The sequence below is a fragment of the Filicampus tigris genome, chromosome 9 (assembly GCF_054856515.1).
Source record: "Filicampus tigris isolate MCC_2025a chromosome 9, RoL_Ftig_1.0, whole genome shotgun sequence".
NCBI classification, from domain to species: Eukaryota; Metazoa; Chordata; class Actinopteri; order Syngnathiformes; family Syngnathidae; genus Filicampus; species Filicampus tigris.
The window spans coordinates 22292675-22310475 of record NC_141225.1 but is presented as its reverse complement, the minus strand read 5'-3'; the positions used below and the strand labels follow the sequence as shown (position 1 = coordinate 22310475).

Below are 17801 nucleotides of genomic sequence, written 5' to 3'. Positions count from 1 at the left end.
ATCTCAGGGGGCGGCCATTTTGCCACTTGCTGTCGACTGAGAATGACATCACAGTTGCTCAGGGCTCAGATAATGACCAATCATGGCTCAGCTTCAGAAAACAGGTGAGCCCTGATTGGTCGTTACCTGAGCCCTGAGCAGTTGTGATGTCATTTTCAGTCGACAGAAGTGACAAAATGGCCGCCCCCTGAGATGGCTAAAATCGGGGGCCGCAGACTAGTGAAGGCGCATAGAAGATATTATTGTAAATAACTTTTTGGGGGGGGTTAACTTCCTTCTAACTTGTACACTACATACATTGTTTTAAAGGAAAAACCTCCCCTTTCCCTTGTTTATAATTTGAACAATTCACAAGGGCACGCTTGCTTTTTCATTTGATTATATTTGTTCAGTGTGTGATATGTAAGAAGCATTCGGCACTAGTAAATGTATGTTACGCTTCAGGGCTATCAAAGTTTAGTCACACTGGATTCAGTCGTAGAGAGAGCGAGGTAATTACAGGTGCACTGCATCAGTCACCGGTAGACGAAGAGACCTGGCGCAGTTGTAGACCGAGCCATTATTGCTATAATGGTTCCTGACATAGTCGGGTCATAAATCTGCCGTTCTTGTCTTCTTTGTGGTCTGCCAGGGGCTACGTAAGCCCACCTTGGAAGAGGTCGACCACAGTAGACGGGCCATCGTCACCCCCTCCCTGTTTGGTAGCTCCTTGGAGGAAGTAATGGAGCGGCAGAGTGAGCTTTTCCCAGACAGGAAATTACCCTGGGTGCAAGTTCAACTTTCCCAGTATGTTCTGGCTCTGGGCGGGGCTCAGACGGAGGGCATCTTTCGGTAAGACACGACAAATCAGCCAATGACGTGCCTCAGCTTGAGCAGTGGGAAGAGTCCAGCAAATTTGAAGGGGATCTTGTTTTTGTGTATGTACTGTATTGTGTATGCAGTGCGCATCAACAAATGTGTGTGTGTGGTCTTCTTTAAAACCCTCACATCAAAGTAGGCACGTTTCACTCCTGAGAAACTGTTTAATGTATACACCATAATGTGTGTTTACATCATTACTGGAGCTTTCGAGCATGTGGGACCCGCTCCACTGCACGTTTGTTTGTTCAGGGCTTTCTCCAAAGCTGTTAATTGTTTCTGCTATTAATCACACAATCACCATCGATGAAATCTTGACTCATTGGCTTGCTCTTTGCTTACGTTTAAGTTTTCTTGCAAAGCGCTGTATGAAAAGACTTTGAAGAGTCATGACTGATGGATGCAGGGCTCCCTCTTGTGGCCACTCAATGTAACTGACGCGTTTTGTTTCATACGCCAGAGTGCCCGGAGACATCGATGAAGTCAATGCGTTGAAGCTGCAAGTAGACCAGTGGAGGATCCCTGAGAACCTGTCAGACCCAAATGTTCCTGGTAAGGAAAGGCTCTAGTTCACATGATCTATTTTTGTTTGTGTGTACTTAATTTGGAACGTGTCTCAATCAGCCTCTCTGATGAAGCTGTGGTACCGAGAGCTGGAGGAACCGCTCATCCCCATGAACTTCTACAAACAGTGTGTCAACAACTGCGACGACCCAGTTGCAGCCATTGCCGTTGTTCAGTCTTTGCCTGAGCTCAACAGGCTGGTGCTCTTCTACTTCATCCACTTCCTGCAGGTAAACGATAAACACGTGCTTTGTGTGTACAGCATTCGCGTGTCATATTTATAATTGGCTCAGACTTTTGCCGTCCCGCCTTTACCCTAACCAGGTTGACTTGTGTCAGTTAAGCCGGTTAACCCACTTTTCTAGGAGCTTGGCCGCACACTCGCGGGCAGACAAACTGTGCAGACAGTTATTATGCAAATTAGGCACAACCGTCCTATAATAGAAGCGCTTGCTCGCGGATACATTTGCAGGAATGGAATAATAAAAGAAAATTGACTCGGTTGTTTCATTTGGTACTAAATGAGGTTTGGCAGTCACTCCGGACATCCAACAATTTCTATACAAGCCATTAAAATGTCCATTTTCGCAAAAATGCCCCCCATCCGATATTACGTTTTGGTCACAGGGACAGTCGTTTCGTTTGTGTATCTCCAGGTGTTTGCTCAGCCCTCGAACGTAGCCATCACCAAGATGGATGTGAACAACCTGGCCATGGTGATGGCCCCCAACTGCCTGCGGTGCCAATCGGACGACCCGCGGATTATTTTTGAGAACACGCGTAAAGAGATGTCCTTCCTGAGAATGCTCATAGTTCACCTGGACACCAGTTTCATCGAAGGAGTGGTGTAGACTCACAGAATCGCTCTCTGCAGAATACACTGGAAACTCGCGGGATGAGGTATGACGCCTCATTGAGAGACAAAGCAAATCACCGGTGGGTTCCTTTTGGTCAAATGATACTAAACGATACAGCTACTCAGTGTTAGGGCCAAGGAACACTCACAACTGAGCCATCTTTTGGTGACCTCAACTTTTAATCGGTGCACGTGATGACGACCTAACTTCTTTTCCTGCCAAAAATAATTGTGTGTGGACAACAACTTAAGTTAAAAAAAAAAAAAAGTATAAGATTTATACAGAATGTACCAATATTTCAAGGTTTTCAGGATCTGCTGATGTTTATGCTCCCCTCATCATTCAAGTGCGCTTGCGTGTATGACCGAGACGTCTCATCATGCATCGTTTTATATTGAAAATACGAAGGAAAATCTATAAGATGCTTTCGTTGTTCATCTGGTCTATTAGACAAGATTTCGAGTACAGAGCGCAATTATTAAGTTTTGCTAATTTTCAAATGCTTAGATTTTCTGACCTTTGCCATTTGAGGGCAAACTGGAGATTTGTGTTTCCATCATATGTCTTTGTGAAGTGGGAGATTACTTATTTAATAATAATTATAATCTTTAAGAAATATTTCAGTTGGACTTCTGTTCTCTATTCTTGTGATCTGTGCGTGCTGTGGCGGAGATAACGGGTGTTTACTGTATACAGTCTCGCCACAGACTAAACCTGTCACCATTTTGTTGAAGCCCTTTATTGACAATGGACTTTTCTGTTCAACTGTCAAGCATTATGAGAATGTAGAATAAGCTGACAGAGTCCTCTCTCTGACTTTTCTAATGTGTATATATATATCGCATGTAAATATTAACAATTTATTCAAATGATGAAGGATATGCGTGGGAGTATCTGAAAAGAGCAATAGAGGAAACGGTTTTGTAATTTTTTTTCTGCTGTAACCGCCTGCCTTTTGAACATAGGACTGATTCAAACCACTCAACATGTGTATGCGTGTGTGTATGGTGTACTTCCTGTATGACTTTAGAACAATTGTCCTTAAATAAAGGTTTGTTCAGTTGTGTATTTGTTTGCATCCTTTTTGTCTTTTTGGATTGAGATGAAATGAGGGATGAAGACCAGTCGTGGATTCCCAACACTCATGTTGTATATTTGGCTAGGAGTCAGATGTACAAACAACTAGGCTACAAGTTTTGATTAATTACTGTTCCCCACACCCAAAAAATGCAAAACAATTTTTGTTGGCAAGCGCAGTACAACCTGGTGGCGCTTGTATTTGAATAAAGAAATTTTGATTGGTATAAGCAATGGGTGAGTGTTACATCAAAGGGTTGTCTCAAAACTTTTTTTATCCTTTTTTTTTCTTAAACTAAAAAGTCCACAATACTGCTCTGAAATTTGCTGCTGAAATATTGTAGAGTGGGCTAAAATGTCACCCGCCCATAATTCCCTTTCTGACCACTAGATGGAGCCAATTTTAATCCGCTGGTTTTCCGAACCATACGGTTTTGTTAATCTTGGTTTAGCATTGAAATAATTTTACTGGTCGGCGGGAATCCAAAGAACTGATTTTGAGGTGAATTGTTTTTATATTTTAAGACTGCAAAATAAGCCTCAGGTTGTTTTTTTTTTTAGGATGTGCATACATACGCTTGTTTTCAGTATTAAAATGTGACCATGTTGTTGAGTGTGATCATTTAGTTTGAACAAAAAAATGAGCATGAATTTGTGGTAAAGACACCCCCACCAAAATGGGGTAAAATGCCCTGATAATTTTGAAAATACCTACCCTTATATTTCTGAGAAATCCGCACCCAACCGTAATTTGTCGTCGTTGCCACAATAATAGCGTGTTAAACTATGTATTATACACGTGCGTTATCTGTTTAATCATTTCATTTGAAATGTAAATTTTATCGTAAAAAAAAAAAATCTGGACTATGACCTAGCGACCGCTCTACGCGCATGCGCAAATGCGATCCACGCAGCCCGCGCCGGTGGTGAATGCAAGTGAGAAATTCAACTGCGTGATCTGTGAGGCAGACAGGCGGAGGCGACGGTACCTGTTCTTCTAAGGATTTCGCCTCATATTTGACACCCAACCGGACTAAAGGTGACTGGGGAACAGGTAAGAAGCCCGAACCGTATGCCTTGCCGCACTTGTGGGTACCTAACTGGCGAAATCGACGCTGCTTCGGTGGAGGCATCAACATCGTAGCTGGCGTTGTGCCGCATGTCGGCTTTTTGAGTTCAAAACAAATGTGACGAAGTCGCCAACACAATGTTGCTTGTGGCTGTTGACGGCGTGATTCGTGTCATTGCTGATGTGTGTTAGCATGTCGCTCGCCGCTTGGAGCCTCGAGGTGGCATTTTAGTGTCGTAGTTGGGGAAGTTAAAATGCTTTGTGTTCCCACGCCGCCGCGCTCCCACCGTGAAAAGTATGGAGAAGTCAAGGCCTAGCGCGAGGCCCCAGCGCGCTATTTTGACTGACAGCTTCCCGGCCAATCCGAACGCTTCTGCCCGCCCACGTGAGATGCTTTCCACCAATCGGATTGGAGTTCGTCTTGACGTTGACAAAAGGGGTTTTCGCGCTACGCCTACTGGTTATAAAACACTACTGGAGGATAAAGTATCAAATCCTGGCTGTGGTGGTCAAAAATCATCACACCGAACACGTGCATTAAATTTAACATTAAGTTGATTTTATTCGACGCGTGAGGCTTTTCGAATGTCTGCACAGTCGTGCCTACGCGTTCAGTCAGTTTTATATAAGCGCACAGTGACATAATGGATCGTTTGTAATGGAGTGTGACTTTAATGAGTCATTTTGAACCTGCCACCGTGTGTCTTTTAATGGTGGCGGCATGCTGCGCCCCCCGCATCCGACCCCCCCCCCCAAGTCTCGTTTCCTGTGTCTGCCTTGGTGCTGTTATGTCCTTGATCTGACCATAAAACACACCCACTTCCATTGCTATGTTTGTGGTTGATCCCATTTCAAGCGTAACGTCAATGTGATATCGACGTCTTGCGCCAGACAGTGCGGACCGCGTAGCGGAGCCGTTACCATTGTCTCCTATTGTGTCTGTACGTGGGATCGGCTGCTCACAAAACACGTGGGCCGAGAAGCGTGAACATATCCGGTTTGTAGCTTGCAGTGCAGCGTCGCTCCTTACTCACGCCAAGAATGACCTTTTTATTCCCTAGTATATGGATACAATTCGGATATGGGTGATGAAATATCATGGTTGTGTGACGGTCTGTATTTGCTGCTGTTGGACATGCTTGGATACTACAGTTGATGTAAATTCTTTCATGGAGGTGAAAGGGGATGCTGATCCTGATTTGAAAATGAATAGCTCATCTCATTACCATTAAAGGGGCCTGGCTCACCTTAGCTTGTTATTTCCCCCCCTGCATCATCTTCAAAGCGGTTGTGCTTTGTCACTGTCCTATATTTTCCCCCCACACACAAGACGCCCAGTTGGGATACAGTGGTAGTGATGATACTCAACTCTAAATGGTGTCATTTTATGAGTAGTATAGTTTTTGAATAGTGCCTTCATGGGTGGATGTGTGTGTTTGTTGTGTGTGTCCAGGAAGAGAGCCTTGATGTGGGCAGTATGAGTAAGACGCCCCCTAACAGAAGAGGGATAACATTTGAGGTGGGAGCTCAGCTTGAGGCCAGAGATAGCCTCAAAAACTGGTGAGTCATGGCCTCATTCATGCCTTTCCATCCTTGAAAATCCTCACCACTTTCACATTTGCTTTATTTCCTTACTGGGACAGTGTTTGATTGTTGGCGATCGTGTACAAAATGACTTGGAACCTCAAAAGTTGAACACAATCTGTTTCGCGGTGCAGTTTGTTTATATTTTAACATCTAAAATAGTGTAACTTGATTCATCCTTGATTTTGAAAAAGGACTTCGACTGTACATGCATTGTTTTCCGTAAAAGGGGAAGTCAAGTCAAACATTGTCTTTACAAGAATATGTTCTATGCGCCCCCACTAGTCTAAACGTGACATGCTGATAAATATCGTGTTTGTGGACGATGAACCGAACAGCAAAATCCACCCATTTTTATCCATCTCAGGTTGTGGCCATTTTGCCACTTGCTGTCAACTGAAAATGATAGCAAGTCCCAAACAATTTTGACCTGACTTTCCATTCAAGCAGACAAATTAGTTGATTTAAAACAGTTCCCAGGTGTCCTAATAAAAGGTCAAATGAAACATTCTTTGGTTAAAATACACCAAGGATAAATAACTTAACACCGTTTTGGGGGTGCTTTTGTGTAATGTAAATGTTGAACGTGGCTTTTGTCCCCATGGTGGTTAGGGCGGAGCGAGGGCATTAGTGGCTACTCTGTTCGGCCAACTTGGCGATTTTGTTGCAATTTTTCGTGATATATATCGCTGGCAGTGGGCCGACACCTCGCATTTCACAGTTTGGTCCATTTTTTTTCACAATTTGATAATGTTGGCCAGTCCACACGTGTGGGTGTTATTTTTCTTTTCAAATTGTTGACTCATCTGACGCATTGAAAATGGTTTGCTGTCTTTGATGGTGCAATGTTAATGGTTGAACAAGCATGTTTTTGGGGTCTCGTGAAAAGGGAGTTTAGCCAGCGATATTTATAATTTTTCCAGCCGCCTTTGTTTTAAAAAAAAAAAAAAAAAAAGCAATGAGTAATAAGGCTACAACTTTATGTGCCATTATTTTAGACTTCTGGGGACTCTGAGACAAAGCCATCGCAAAAAAAGGTCAATAAAGCAGGAGCTCACCTGTTAGGACTTTTGGTACTGGAGTGCCACCGAACCCTCACAACCAGTCTCACCTCAGTTGCGCAGTGACCGTTCGCACAACTCATCACACTCATGTCTCCATCCATGCCTGTATGTGTGCGGTCTGCTTCTTGGCACAACGTCAAGTGGCAAAATGGCCTCCCTCTGAGACAGATCAAATCAGGGGGATTTTGCTTCTTAATTCATATCCCACAAACGCTATGTTAATCAGATGTTTAGATACATAGAACGTATTATTTTAAAGACATTTTTTCACTTGACTTTCACTTTAAGCAAGGCACTAAACCCCACAGTTGCTCTGAACTACTCGCTGTGCACAGCCCCGTCACTGTGACTTGCATACATTACCAAGTGTTTGTATTTGTGTATGGAGGAACAAAGATCACACCTGCATGTAGTCATTTCCTCTTGCATGATGAATAAAATATGTTTCATCATCTAAATAATACAAAAAAAACGTTGTGCACTACTCAGAAAAAGTTTGGGACATTAGGTGAAATCCTGACATTTTTTCATCAGCTTGACCATGTCCAACCGTTTAATGTTTGAGTACTTTTTGCTGAGTGGTAAAATTCCCAAGTGGCGTTTGATCATGGGTATCCCATCTTTTTGTGAGTGTTATGTAACAACTCAAAGACACTTTTATGAGTTATTAATTTTTTGGGAGGCAAATCAGTGAGCTAATAATCCTCACCATAGTCACTATCAACTCCATTTCAACATGTTTGGGTGTTATATAATGGTGATTTCTAGCATGTCACCAGCATTATGCCTTGTTGTTTTTGTAACCTTTGACTTGTCCCAGAAATGTCCAAATGGTAAACTGTCACTCGTGTAGCGCCTTTCTACCTTTGGTACTCAAAGCGCTTGACTTTTGTTGCTTTTTAGGTATGCTGCCAACATAGAGAAGATTGATTACGACGATGAGAAAGTTCTAATTCATTACCGTCAGTGGAGTCACCGTTATGACGAGTGGTTTGAGTGGACAAGTCCCTACCTGAGACCCGTTGAGAGGGTCCAATTGCGGCGTCAAGGCTTGCAGGACGACGCTCCCGTGCCAGTAAGCCAGAGTCACTTTTTAGTTTTGTTTTTTTAATACCTTTAATAAACCGTGTACTCTATGACGGATAAACCGGTTGGCTCAGGACAGTGGTGGTGTCTATTTGTCTGCGCCTTAAGCCTTAAATAAAAGGGAGTGACAAAAGTGTCACTTGAACAGGAATTACTTCTACACTGGACTTTTCTACGCCTTCAAAATTCCCTAGAAGCAAGGATCCATGCGATACTCAATTTCGGTGATGTGTGTTAGCTAGGGCTGAAATGTTTCTCTTTGGTCTCACCAGGGTTTTCAAGTGAACGACAAGGTTCTGGCAAGCTGGTCTGACTGCCGTTTCTATCCTGCAAAAGTGATCTCGGTCAACAAAGATGGTGGGTACATTTTTTTTTTTTTAAATGGTGCAATAACTTACTGTTTGTAAATCTGTTGTTTATTTTGAGTTGTTTGTCAAAAAACAAAAAAAACCCCATCTAAACTAAGTATCTTTTTTGTCCCTTGTCCCCTCTCAGTGTCTTACACTGTGAAGTTCTTTGATGGCGTCATCCAGACGGTGAAAGGAATTCACGTGAAACCTTTTATTAAAGAGGTTTGTGTTAAATGACCGTAGCCATTGTCTGTCTCTACTAGGGTTGGGCACCGATAACCAAGTGGAAGCGGACTAGCACTTCGGTTCTCCCGGAATCGTTCAGGTTTTAAAATGTCTGTGCCACATTTTGATTCTTTACCCGTCTTGTGGAGGGAGCCGGCCAAAACAAAATCACAATCGGTTTGATATTCATATATTTGTCCAAAATACCAATTGAGAAAATAATAGGACAATTCATAAACAGTAGAAAAGTTCATGAAACAAATATTTGACCCCCCCCCTCCCAAAAAAAAAAAAAAAAAGAATCGGAATCGAGAGTCATTGGGAACCGGTATAAAATCGAGGAATCGGAATTGCCTAAATTCATACCATGCCCAACCCTTTTATACTCAGCTATCAGTTTCTTATCCAATGTCTTTGTTTGCGCACAAATAGAGAGGTGCAGGGAAGTCTCGGAGTTCGGAGAGAAACATGGTTAGGAGAGTCCCAAACCGCAAAGAGCGGAGACCCCCGGTGAACGGTGAGCCGCGGAACAAGCGGGCGAGACGCAGCACCTCCGACCAGGAGAATGACAGTAACAGTGAAGAGGAGGAGCGGGAAGCCAGGATGGTCAACGGGAAAAGCAAGAGAGCAAACGGTAAAATGGAGGCCTCGCCCGCCCTCAAACAGGCAGAAGAGAAATCAGGGCAGTCGGAGCAGAAGAAGCCCAGTGATGCAGAAGATGGCAGCCAACTTACAAATGGCGCCAAAGACTGTCATGATGAAAAATGTCATGAAAATGGAGATGTGAAAAAGGAAGAGGAGGAAGTGGAAATGGAGGCGAATGCAACGCAGCCATACAGTGACTCAGCAAAGCCATACACGGAGGTGCCCGATCAACCGGAGCGAACGAGCGCCGAACCCAATGAAGATTTGGAGCAGAAACCAAACATCAAATCCGAGAGCGTACAGCCTGATGTGACTCCTCCGCCTCAGCCTGTCAAGCGTAAGTCTGTCAAGTACTAAAGTGGGGAAAAAAAATATTGACTGGACATTATAGTGAGCTCTTAGAAAGTCAATTCATATATATATATTTTTTTTGCTTTTAACAGCTGTGAGGAAGCAAGGTTTCCACAACCCAAATCGATTTAGCAGAGAACCACGTAAGTTCTCCTCTTGAATTGTCTTTATTTTTCAAGGCGCCCGCTGACTCATACATGTCTTGTGCTGTTCTACAATTCAGTTTACAGGGTGATCAAAAACCAACCTCCCCCCGTGCTTTCCATCAACCTGGACCATAACCCATTCAAATGCAGCGCCGCCGGCTGCACAAAGTCGTTCCGTAAGGCCAAGCTGCTGCACTACCATATGAAATATTACCACGGCGAGGAGCAGCCTCCGGAGGACGAGTGCAGCCCCACGAGGAGCAGCCACGCCAGGTCGGCGGACAAACAGGCCACGTGCACCGCTTTGGACGGCCCGAAGAGACGACGAACCATTTCTGCTTCAATGCGTGAGTTTTGTTCATGTTTCATCTGTCCTAATTGAGTTTGCGAGCCCGTCGGCTGATCGCGCAATTCTCACGCCGTATGCCCATCAAGCAGATTCAATTGTGTAGTCGTTTCCTCTCAAAGCATCTGCTGCCAATACCAATGAGAAGAGGCTAAATTAGTAGTATGGGGTAATTGATTCTCATCAATAATTAAAACCGTTTCCCCCCCCCCCCCCCCCCCCCCCCCCCCGCCCCCCCCTATAGAGAGAAACCACCGAAGAAAGCCAGCGGACGTGTTCCAAATTATCATGCAAATTGATTGTTTTTCTCAGATTTTTATAGTCTCTGCAAATGCGGCTCAGCATGATTATTAGTCATCAACTGCTAGAGAATCATTTGAATGTTTTTAAACAAGCCGAGCTCCCAACGATAACAGTATTTTATTTTGTCCGAAAATAAAAAGGTTTTGTTCAAATGCACTGTTCCAAATTACGCACAGCAGTGTTTCAAAACATGTTACATACCAGCAGTTTTGAAAATCAGATTTCTTGTATATTCTATATCAAGTAAAAAAATAAACAGCAGTGTACTTCAGTAAGCATATTTCTCGCACATTGTTACAACTGCGCTACTTTACTTTTTATTGCATGTAGTCGTTCAACTTTTTCCCCATGGTCAAGTGTTAACCCATTAAAGCCTAAAGCCTAAAAACCTGAAGTTTTCCCAGAAATTCAACACCTATAAAATAATGAATATCTCAGCCCCTGTAGCAGACAGAAACATAAGTCCAAAAGATGTTGAGACCTTAGACATGTGGCTTGCACACAGGCCCGAGGTTATTAATCTTTACTGTTTCAATCGAAGATGTAAAAATAAAGCGTCAGTGTAAGAGAAGCACTATTTTTAATTTTAAAAATCGAGTGGTAATTTCCATCCTCTATTTTGTTACAAAGACGTCGATATTGTCATTGTCTACAAACATGTATCTTGACCATATATCACGTTCGACTTGTTCAAAGTCCACAAGCGCATCGTCTATATCGCCACCGTCGCTCATTCCAAAGCTCCCGCGATCGATGGCGTCCGCCATTACGACTCGAAAGAATTCCAGAATATCCTCTGCGGGCTCACGACACCGTCACGTGTATATTCTGATGCATTTCATTGGTTTAAGGGAACAAAAATTGGATGAAAAAAGGAAAATGACGTATATGCTCTCCAGGCTTTAAGGGGAGAAAGACGCTGATGCACTCCCATCCTTAACGGGTTAAAAAGGTCAATTACAAAAGCGTAGAAACCCCAATTGAAATCGAATCAGCAGCCGTTTAAAGCATCAATGTGGCATAAAAAGAGATTGTCTCACACTGGCCCGATGCTTCCCATTATTTTGTGCAGACACAGTAGCTGCTGCGGCGGCTACTCGGGGCGAAGTGAAGGCTGCAGGCAGGCGCACTTCCGCTCCCTCTGCCATCAACACGCACGGACATCAGCAGAGGGTGCTACTAAGGGAGAAAAGCAAGGAGAACCAGCTTGACAGGAACGGATGCCAGCAGCAGGATAAAGAGTCAGACAAGTGTGCCTTCGACCTTGGTCAGTAACAATTCCCAAACGAAACGAAGATCGATTCGCTACGTGCAAATTCGCCTAGTCGCTATCTTTGTTTTCGTCTCATGTGGCATCTCGGTCCCAAGTAGCTATGGTTGAACTGAGTTGAGTAGCTTCGAAAAGTACATTGCTGCCATGCTGTGGCATCTACTTGCAGATATATTTGCTGAAGCGGGGGAACACTGTAATGATGTTTGATTGGGAAATTAAAGCTTGCAACCTCTCCAGGTCCAGTCAAAGATAGAGCAAAAGAAAAACCCAAACAGAAGGACTTCCTTCGCATTAAGCTTAAGAAGAGGAAGAAAAAGAAGAAGGCCCAGTCCGGTAAGCAGGGATTCTGTGCAAGCCCCATCGCATCGCATCGCTGCTGCTTTGCATGTGCGCTCGCTGTTAACATTGTGGAAGTGGCTTGGCTGCAAAGTGTGAAGCCCTCCATTTTGTCCTGTCGGCGTGGTTGCTGAGCCTCTCCGTGTGTGGGATAAGTGTTACATCTGCTACTGGACCCAGCAGGCCGACCCAATAACTTTGTAGCGCGGCCGTAACCGGTTCAATTCCATGACAACAACTCTGTATTGGTGATGATTACAAAGGCGGATTGTATTGTGGCACTGTTAATGACAAACACAAAGTCCAACATTTGTTAATTGGAATTAACAGTCAGTGAATTACAATGAAGTTGGGATTTCCAAAACGTAAATCAAATTAGAAAACAACGAAGAGCAAGGCCTTTTCAGCGTATATTCATATGGACTTTGCGACATGGACGTTTGGGAACAAACGCTATTTTTTTGTTTACCACAACGTTCCAACTAGATCGAAATCGGGGTTTGTCTGTGTGAAGTTATATATTCAAGGGTTTTATTTTTTTTTTGTCAATGCTTGATATATCCACGAAATACGGAACAATCAAAATGCTGTTTCTTGCTCTCTAGTAACAGATGACAATAGTATATATAAAGATACAAAATATGTCACATTGGAATAAATTGTAGTGTACGCAATGCAGTTATTCCCTGTTGTATAGTTGATTCAGGTGTGGAGTTCAAATTATATTAGCATCATGTCAGCAGTTCAACACCGATGTCTAACTGTACGTAAATGATGCAAATTCAAATAGCAGCTGAAGTAGAATCTTGTCAGTGTTTGGTGTGATGTAGGCGGTGGCCATGTTTCAGCATCATAGGATGAGCCAATACAAGAGCTGCATCAAATGTTCTACAATATCATGTTGACTTTTGGAAACTTTTTTAACAATCTTCAGGACTGTGGTTTGTCATAGTTGGCTGTTCCTAAATATTTTTGACAATGCCAAAGCAGCTTGTCCCCCTAATGGATCCCATTTGTTCCCCAAAATGTTTGTCTCCCCCTAATGGACATATGTCAAATGAAATTAACGTTCAAACTTGATCTACATCTGCTTTCCCTCCCCCTTCCCTGTATTAACAGACTGCACAGATATTGAGGAGAATATTGACTTCTCAGTACTGTGCCCTCCACCCAAATTGCAAATGCCATTCAAATATCCCCCCTCACACAATTACAAGCGTGAGGCCTACCGCTGCAGGCCCGCCGGATACAGCGACTCGGTGCAGATAAATGTGGATGGTGGGTATCTGACGGCGAGTGTGTGCGTGTACTTGTTAGTGTGTGTGTGTGTGTGTGTGTCTGACTGTTCATGGCTTTCTCTCCCGTCCCGTGTCTGCTATATCCGTCGTTGGATGCATCACACCTGATTTGTGTGTCCCAGTGTTGCTCATGTAGTGCACAACAAACCTGTTAATAATGTCACTGCTTAAATGCTTGATTAACTGACCGGCGCTCATTTACTCATCACTTCTTCGCCTATTCCACAAATAATTGTGCAAGTTCAAAGAGTTACAGAATAGGATAATCGGAGCAGAGTCGTTCAGGTTTAAATCAGGACATTTATACTGTTTGATTCTGGGGGAACTCCAATTCTTTGGTCTGTCCTTCTTCGTGTAGATGATGATAGCTTAAGCGACTGGTCCACTGACAGCTGCGGGTGGAGTGACGAGGACTACGGTGCGGACGTGGATGTGACCAGCCCACCTTTGAGCCTGGACTGTGGCGCTGAGAGCAACGACCAAGAGATCGTACGGTGCATCTGTGAGGTGGAGGAGGAGAACGATTTTATGATCCAGGTCATTATTTGGGATGATATGGGGGGGGGGGGGTGTCGATTTTCAAGGATTTTCTTTTGAGTGTTTCACTGTGCGTCTCTTTATCTTGTCTTTTAGTGTGAAGACTGCTTGTGTTGGCAGCACGGCACGTGCATGGGCTTGCTGGAAGACAATGTTCCAGACAGATATGCCTGCTATATTTGCAGGGACCCTCCAGGTGAGAGTCACAACGCTTTGTCCTTCTTTGTCGCCGTCACTGATGGTGTAGCTGCAGCTTGCCAATATTTTCGTATGCGGACATCCTACTGACATTTCGAATTGAATAAACGGGTATTCAAATAAAAAAAAAGTAATAACAGTTTTTTTTTCCCATGGTTAAAGATACAGAAGACAAAAAAATACACGTTTCCACTTCCTGATAAACGGCCAGCTTGTTTTCATTTTTAGATAATCAACATTTTATACGGTGCATAGCAGCACACTATTTTCCTGTGTAGAATCAGAATTTAGATACATTTCTCCCCATGAAATTTGGTCTATGAGATGAAGTGATATCAGATCTAAAGTAGCGACTATGCCAGCCCAAACAACAAAAGGAATCAAGCAACTGTCTAGTTGTGATATAATGCGAATGACCGTTTATTTCCAGATATAATACAAATGACCGTTTATTTCCAGGCCAGAGGCAAAGTCTGCGCTACTGGTATGACCGTGAATGGTTGAGCAATGGCCACATGTATGGCCTGTCCTTCTTGGAAGAAAACTACTCTCACCAAAACGCCAAGAAAATCACCACCACACACCAGCTGCTGGGAGACGTGCACCATGTGGTCGAGATTCTCAATGGCCTGCAGTTGAAGATGAACATTTTACAGTGAGTCCAGCAAAGGCCGCATGAAGCTAAATGAATATAAATTGACAGAGCGTGTTCCTCTTAACACCGGGTAGATGTAACAGTCTTCATGGTTGTCTCATCTTTGCTTTTTTTTTTTTTTCCCGCCCCTCCCCAGGAACAACACGCACCCTGACCTGAAGCTGTGGCGCCAACCTTGGAAGAGAGTTGCGAGGCCACCAACCTGCTCGGACTCTTCTCGGGGCAGCCACGCAGCTCCCTCTCCCGTCACCCCCGACGAGGACATGAGCCGGGGCGAGATTTTAATGTCCAACGCCCTGGAGAAGCTGAGCCGGGCCGCCGCCGCCGCCACCTCCTCCTCGTCCTGCTCCTCGTCCCCGTTCCCCTCCTTCCAGGACTCTTACATCACCAGCGAACACTGCTACCAAAAACCACGGACCTACTACCCGGCCGTGGAGCAGAGACTGGTGGTGGAGACCCGACAAGGCTCCGAGCTCGAGGACAGCATGAGGAGCACCGAAGAGCTACTGGAGCGCGAGCAGCGCTTCGGAAGCCTGCTGGAGACGGACAAGCCCAAGTCAGTCAGCGTGAGCAACAAGGTTTGTTCTTTGCAATTTGGAGACTGAAGGATTGACTACATTTTCAGCATATTACAGTTGAATTTGTATTGGATGTCTTATATTTTGTGTTTGGAGCTGTACTTGAAATTGCAGCGTAGACTCTGACCTCCCTAACTTTGACAATTTTTTGGGGAGAAGATTCTGAACATGTCTAGTGTAATACATGCTTTTCTACATCCAAATAGCTGTAACATACTGGTATATCCTTCAGTATTTATTTATTTATTTTTTTTAGTTTTTTTAAATTGAATTCTTAACATATCCGGTGCAGTACATGCATTTCAGTTCCCATACAGGGAGTTTACAACAAATAGCTTTGAATATGTTTTTTTTTTTTTTTTTTTCCTTGCCCTCCTGGGGGTTAAGATCAGGGGATGTCATGTATATGATCTGGTGCATATGTGAAGCCCTTTTAGACTTTCCTGTGATTAAGGGCTATATAAATAAATTTGACTTGACTTGAATATTTGTAGGAAAATCACTTAAGCTGTAAATATAAACGAAAACATTTAAGTACAGCTCTCTTTGTATCTTCTTTGACTTATGCATTTTCTTTTTTTTTTTTTTTTTTTCTTTTTTTTGCCCTTTTACAACATGATCATCTCCAGGTTACGTCTGGAGGTTCTTGGCCTGACGTTGAGATGAAGAGAGAGGTTTGGAGTCATCCCGAAGAGGCTTCAGATAACTGCAAGCCCCAACAGCAGTGGCAGCTCAACTTGCTGGATCACATAGACGCAGTTCAAGACGAAGTCTCGCACAGGATGGACTTTATTGAGCGAGAGTTGGACGGTAAGACGTTTACCGGCCTTCATTTACTTCACCCGTGTGAACTTGCATTTCACATGCAGTGGATATAAAAAGTCGTCATCCCTGGTCAAATACAAACAAATCCATATGAGCATGTGTGAAAATTTAATCGGGCGGGATGAAGATTGGCTTCCTTTATGCTTATTTGTTTTGTGCTTGTGCTCAGTGCTGGAGAGCTGGTTGGACTACACGGGGGAACTGGAGCCTCCCGAACCGCTGGCCCGTTTGCCTCAGCTCAAACACCGCATGAAGCGGCTGATGTCACAGCTGGGAAAGGTGCATCAGCTCGCCCTGTTTAGCTCCACATGAGGGCGCCACAGAACAGCAGTGGTTGGAGTCTCACTGAGCTTGGCAATGCAAGACTGACCTGATGTCTGCAGCTGCTTCTCCTTCCTTTAAGGGTTCTACGTGGTGAATTCAGATGCTACAGCCACTGACGTCCTTGTATGGAAAGTCAGCATTATGAATCAGGATTAAACACAATAAGTAACCTCGTAAATGCAGGAGGAAGTCCTTTGGACCAGATTACGCAATGGTTCCCATGCAACTCGATATGATGCCTTTCGTATGCCTGTACAGCTAAAGGTGGCTTGTAATTCTCTCAGTGCATAGTGCATTACACACAAGCTTTATATTCAGCTTGCAGTTAAGTTCCGTACACAAATCTGAAAATATTTTTGAACATGTTCAAATGTATACGTTTGTTCTCCAGTCGTGCGTTTTAACTCTTCCTGTTTGGGGGGGGGGGGGAGGCTTGATCCCTTGAAGACACCCAGTATGTAATGGCACTTTACAACCATCTTGACAAACTGACTTCCTGGAGTCTTTTTTTTTTTTTTATTTTCTTCTACACTGTGAAGTTATTTTTGTCTTCAATCATAAATTTTGTATTTTTTCTTTCAGCTTTCAAAATGGTGACAAGCGCAATTTATGTCTTAAATGGTCGTGCTTATCTGCGAACAGTGTGCCGGTTTTGTTTGTTAGTTTTTATTTGTGTATCAGTTACAGTATTCCTCACTACCACTGGGTCTGCATTATTGTTGCTGTAGCACTTAATGGCTCACTGAAGACTTGTTCTGGACTGGATCGTGTGCTTTTGCCCATCTCAAATACTGTTTAGAGAAGATGAAATTGTCTTTTAGTTCCAGTTGGTCTCACCGTTTGTTTATAGTACTTTGTAAATAAGTCAATCTAAATGAGCTTTTTTTTCCTCAAACTTGTTCTCCAACACAGATGTCCTTTGCTACTGTACTGTATGGCTTAGAGCAGGGAAAATGTTGAACAATGCAAACAAATCTGCTGGTACATAAATAAACCATTATTATTAACCTTGTCAAGTTTTGTCATATTCAGCCTCCAACCCCATCCTGTTTATCCAGCTGGCGACACTGTCACTAAATTGAAGTTGCATCATTCACATTGATGTAACATGTGTTCTTAGCCGATTTGGCCTCTTACACAATCGGATCAGAATTGGGGAGCAGCAGTCCTTTTCTGACGAAGTGCTGCTGAGCAAGGCGATAATGCTCACCGACAACCTTGAAACACTTGCGACTGGGGAGGAGGAAAAGCA

The 17801-nt window shown here is 43.6% G+C and overlaps 2 protein-coding genes across 6 annotated transcripts in view; both read left to right on the top strand.

Annotated features, from left to right (window-relative positions):
• Positions 1-3347, top strand: part of arhgap46a (Rho GTPase activating protein 46a) — a 29447-nt gene extending 26100 nt beyond the window's left edge. For all 3 annotated transcript variants that reach the window (XM_086041236.1, XM_086041235.1, XM_086041234.1), the window contains exons 7-10: positions 632-831; positions 1319-1410; positions 1483-1652; positions 2079-3347. In XM_086041236.1, coding sequence (XP_085897362.1) covers positions 632-831; positions 1319-1410; positions 1483-1652; positions 2079-2273 — 657 coding nt within the window. In that variant the 3' untranslated portion in view covers positions 2274-3347. The remainder of the gene's footprint in view (positions 1-631; positions 832-1318; positions 1411-1482; positions 1653-2078) is intronic.
• An 896-nt stretch (positions 3348-4243) lies between these two features.
• On the top strand, positions 4244-17561 carry LOC147142575 (PHD finger protein 20-like). Of its 3 annotated transcripts, none has more exons than XM_086041113.1 (17): positions 4244-4410; positions 5879-5985; positions 7977-8148; positions 8432-8516; positions 8655-8731; positions 9167-9716; positions 9823-9873; positions 9954-10223; positions 11598-11792; positions 12036-12131; positions 13254-13412; positions 13791-13969; positions 14066-14165; positions 14627-14822; positions 14959-15400; positions 16030-16210; positions 16395-17561. In XM_086041113.1, exons 2-17 carry the CDS (start codon positions 5903-5905, stop codon positions 16535-16537), a joined length of 2979 nt encoding a protein of 992 aa, XP_085897239.1. In that variant the 5' UTR covers positions 4244-4410; positions 5879-5902; the 3' UTR covers positions 16538-17561. The 3 variants fall into 3 exon arrangements, with proteins under 3 accessions (XP_085897239.1, XP_085897241.1, XP_085897240.1); XM_086041114.1 differs by lacking the exon at positions 4244-4410 and adding an exon at positions 5257-5422; XM_086041115.1 differs by lacking the exon at positions 13254-13412.
• Positions 17562-17801: the final 240 nt, after the last annotated feature.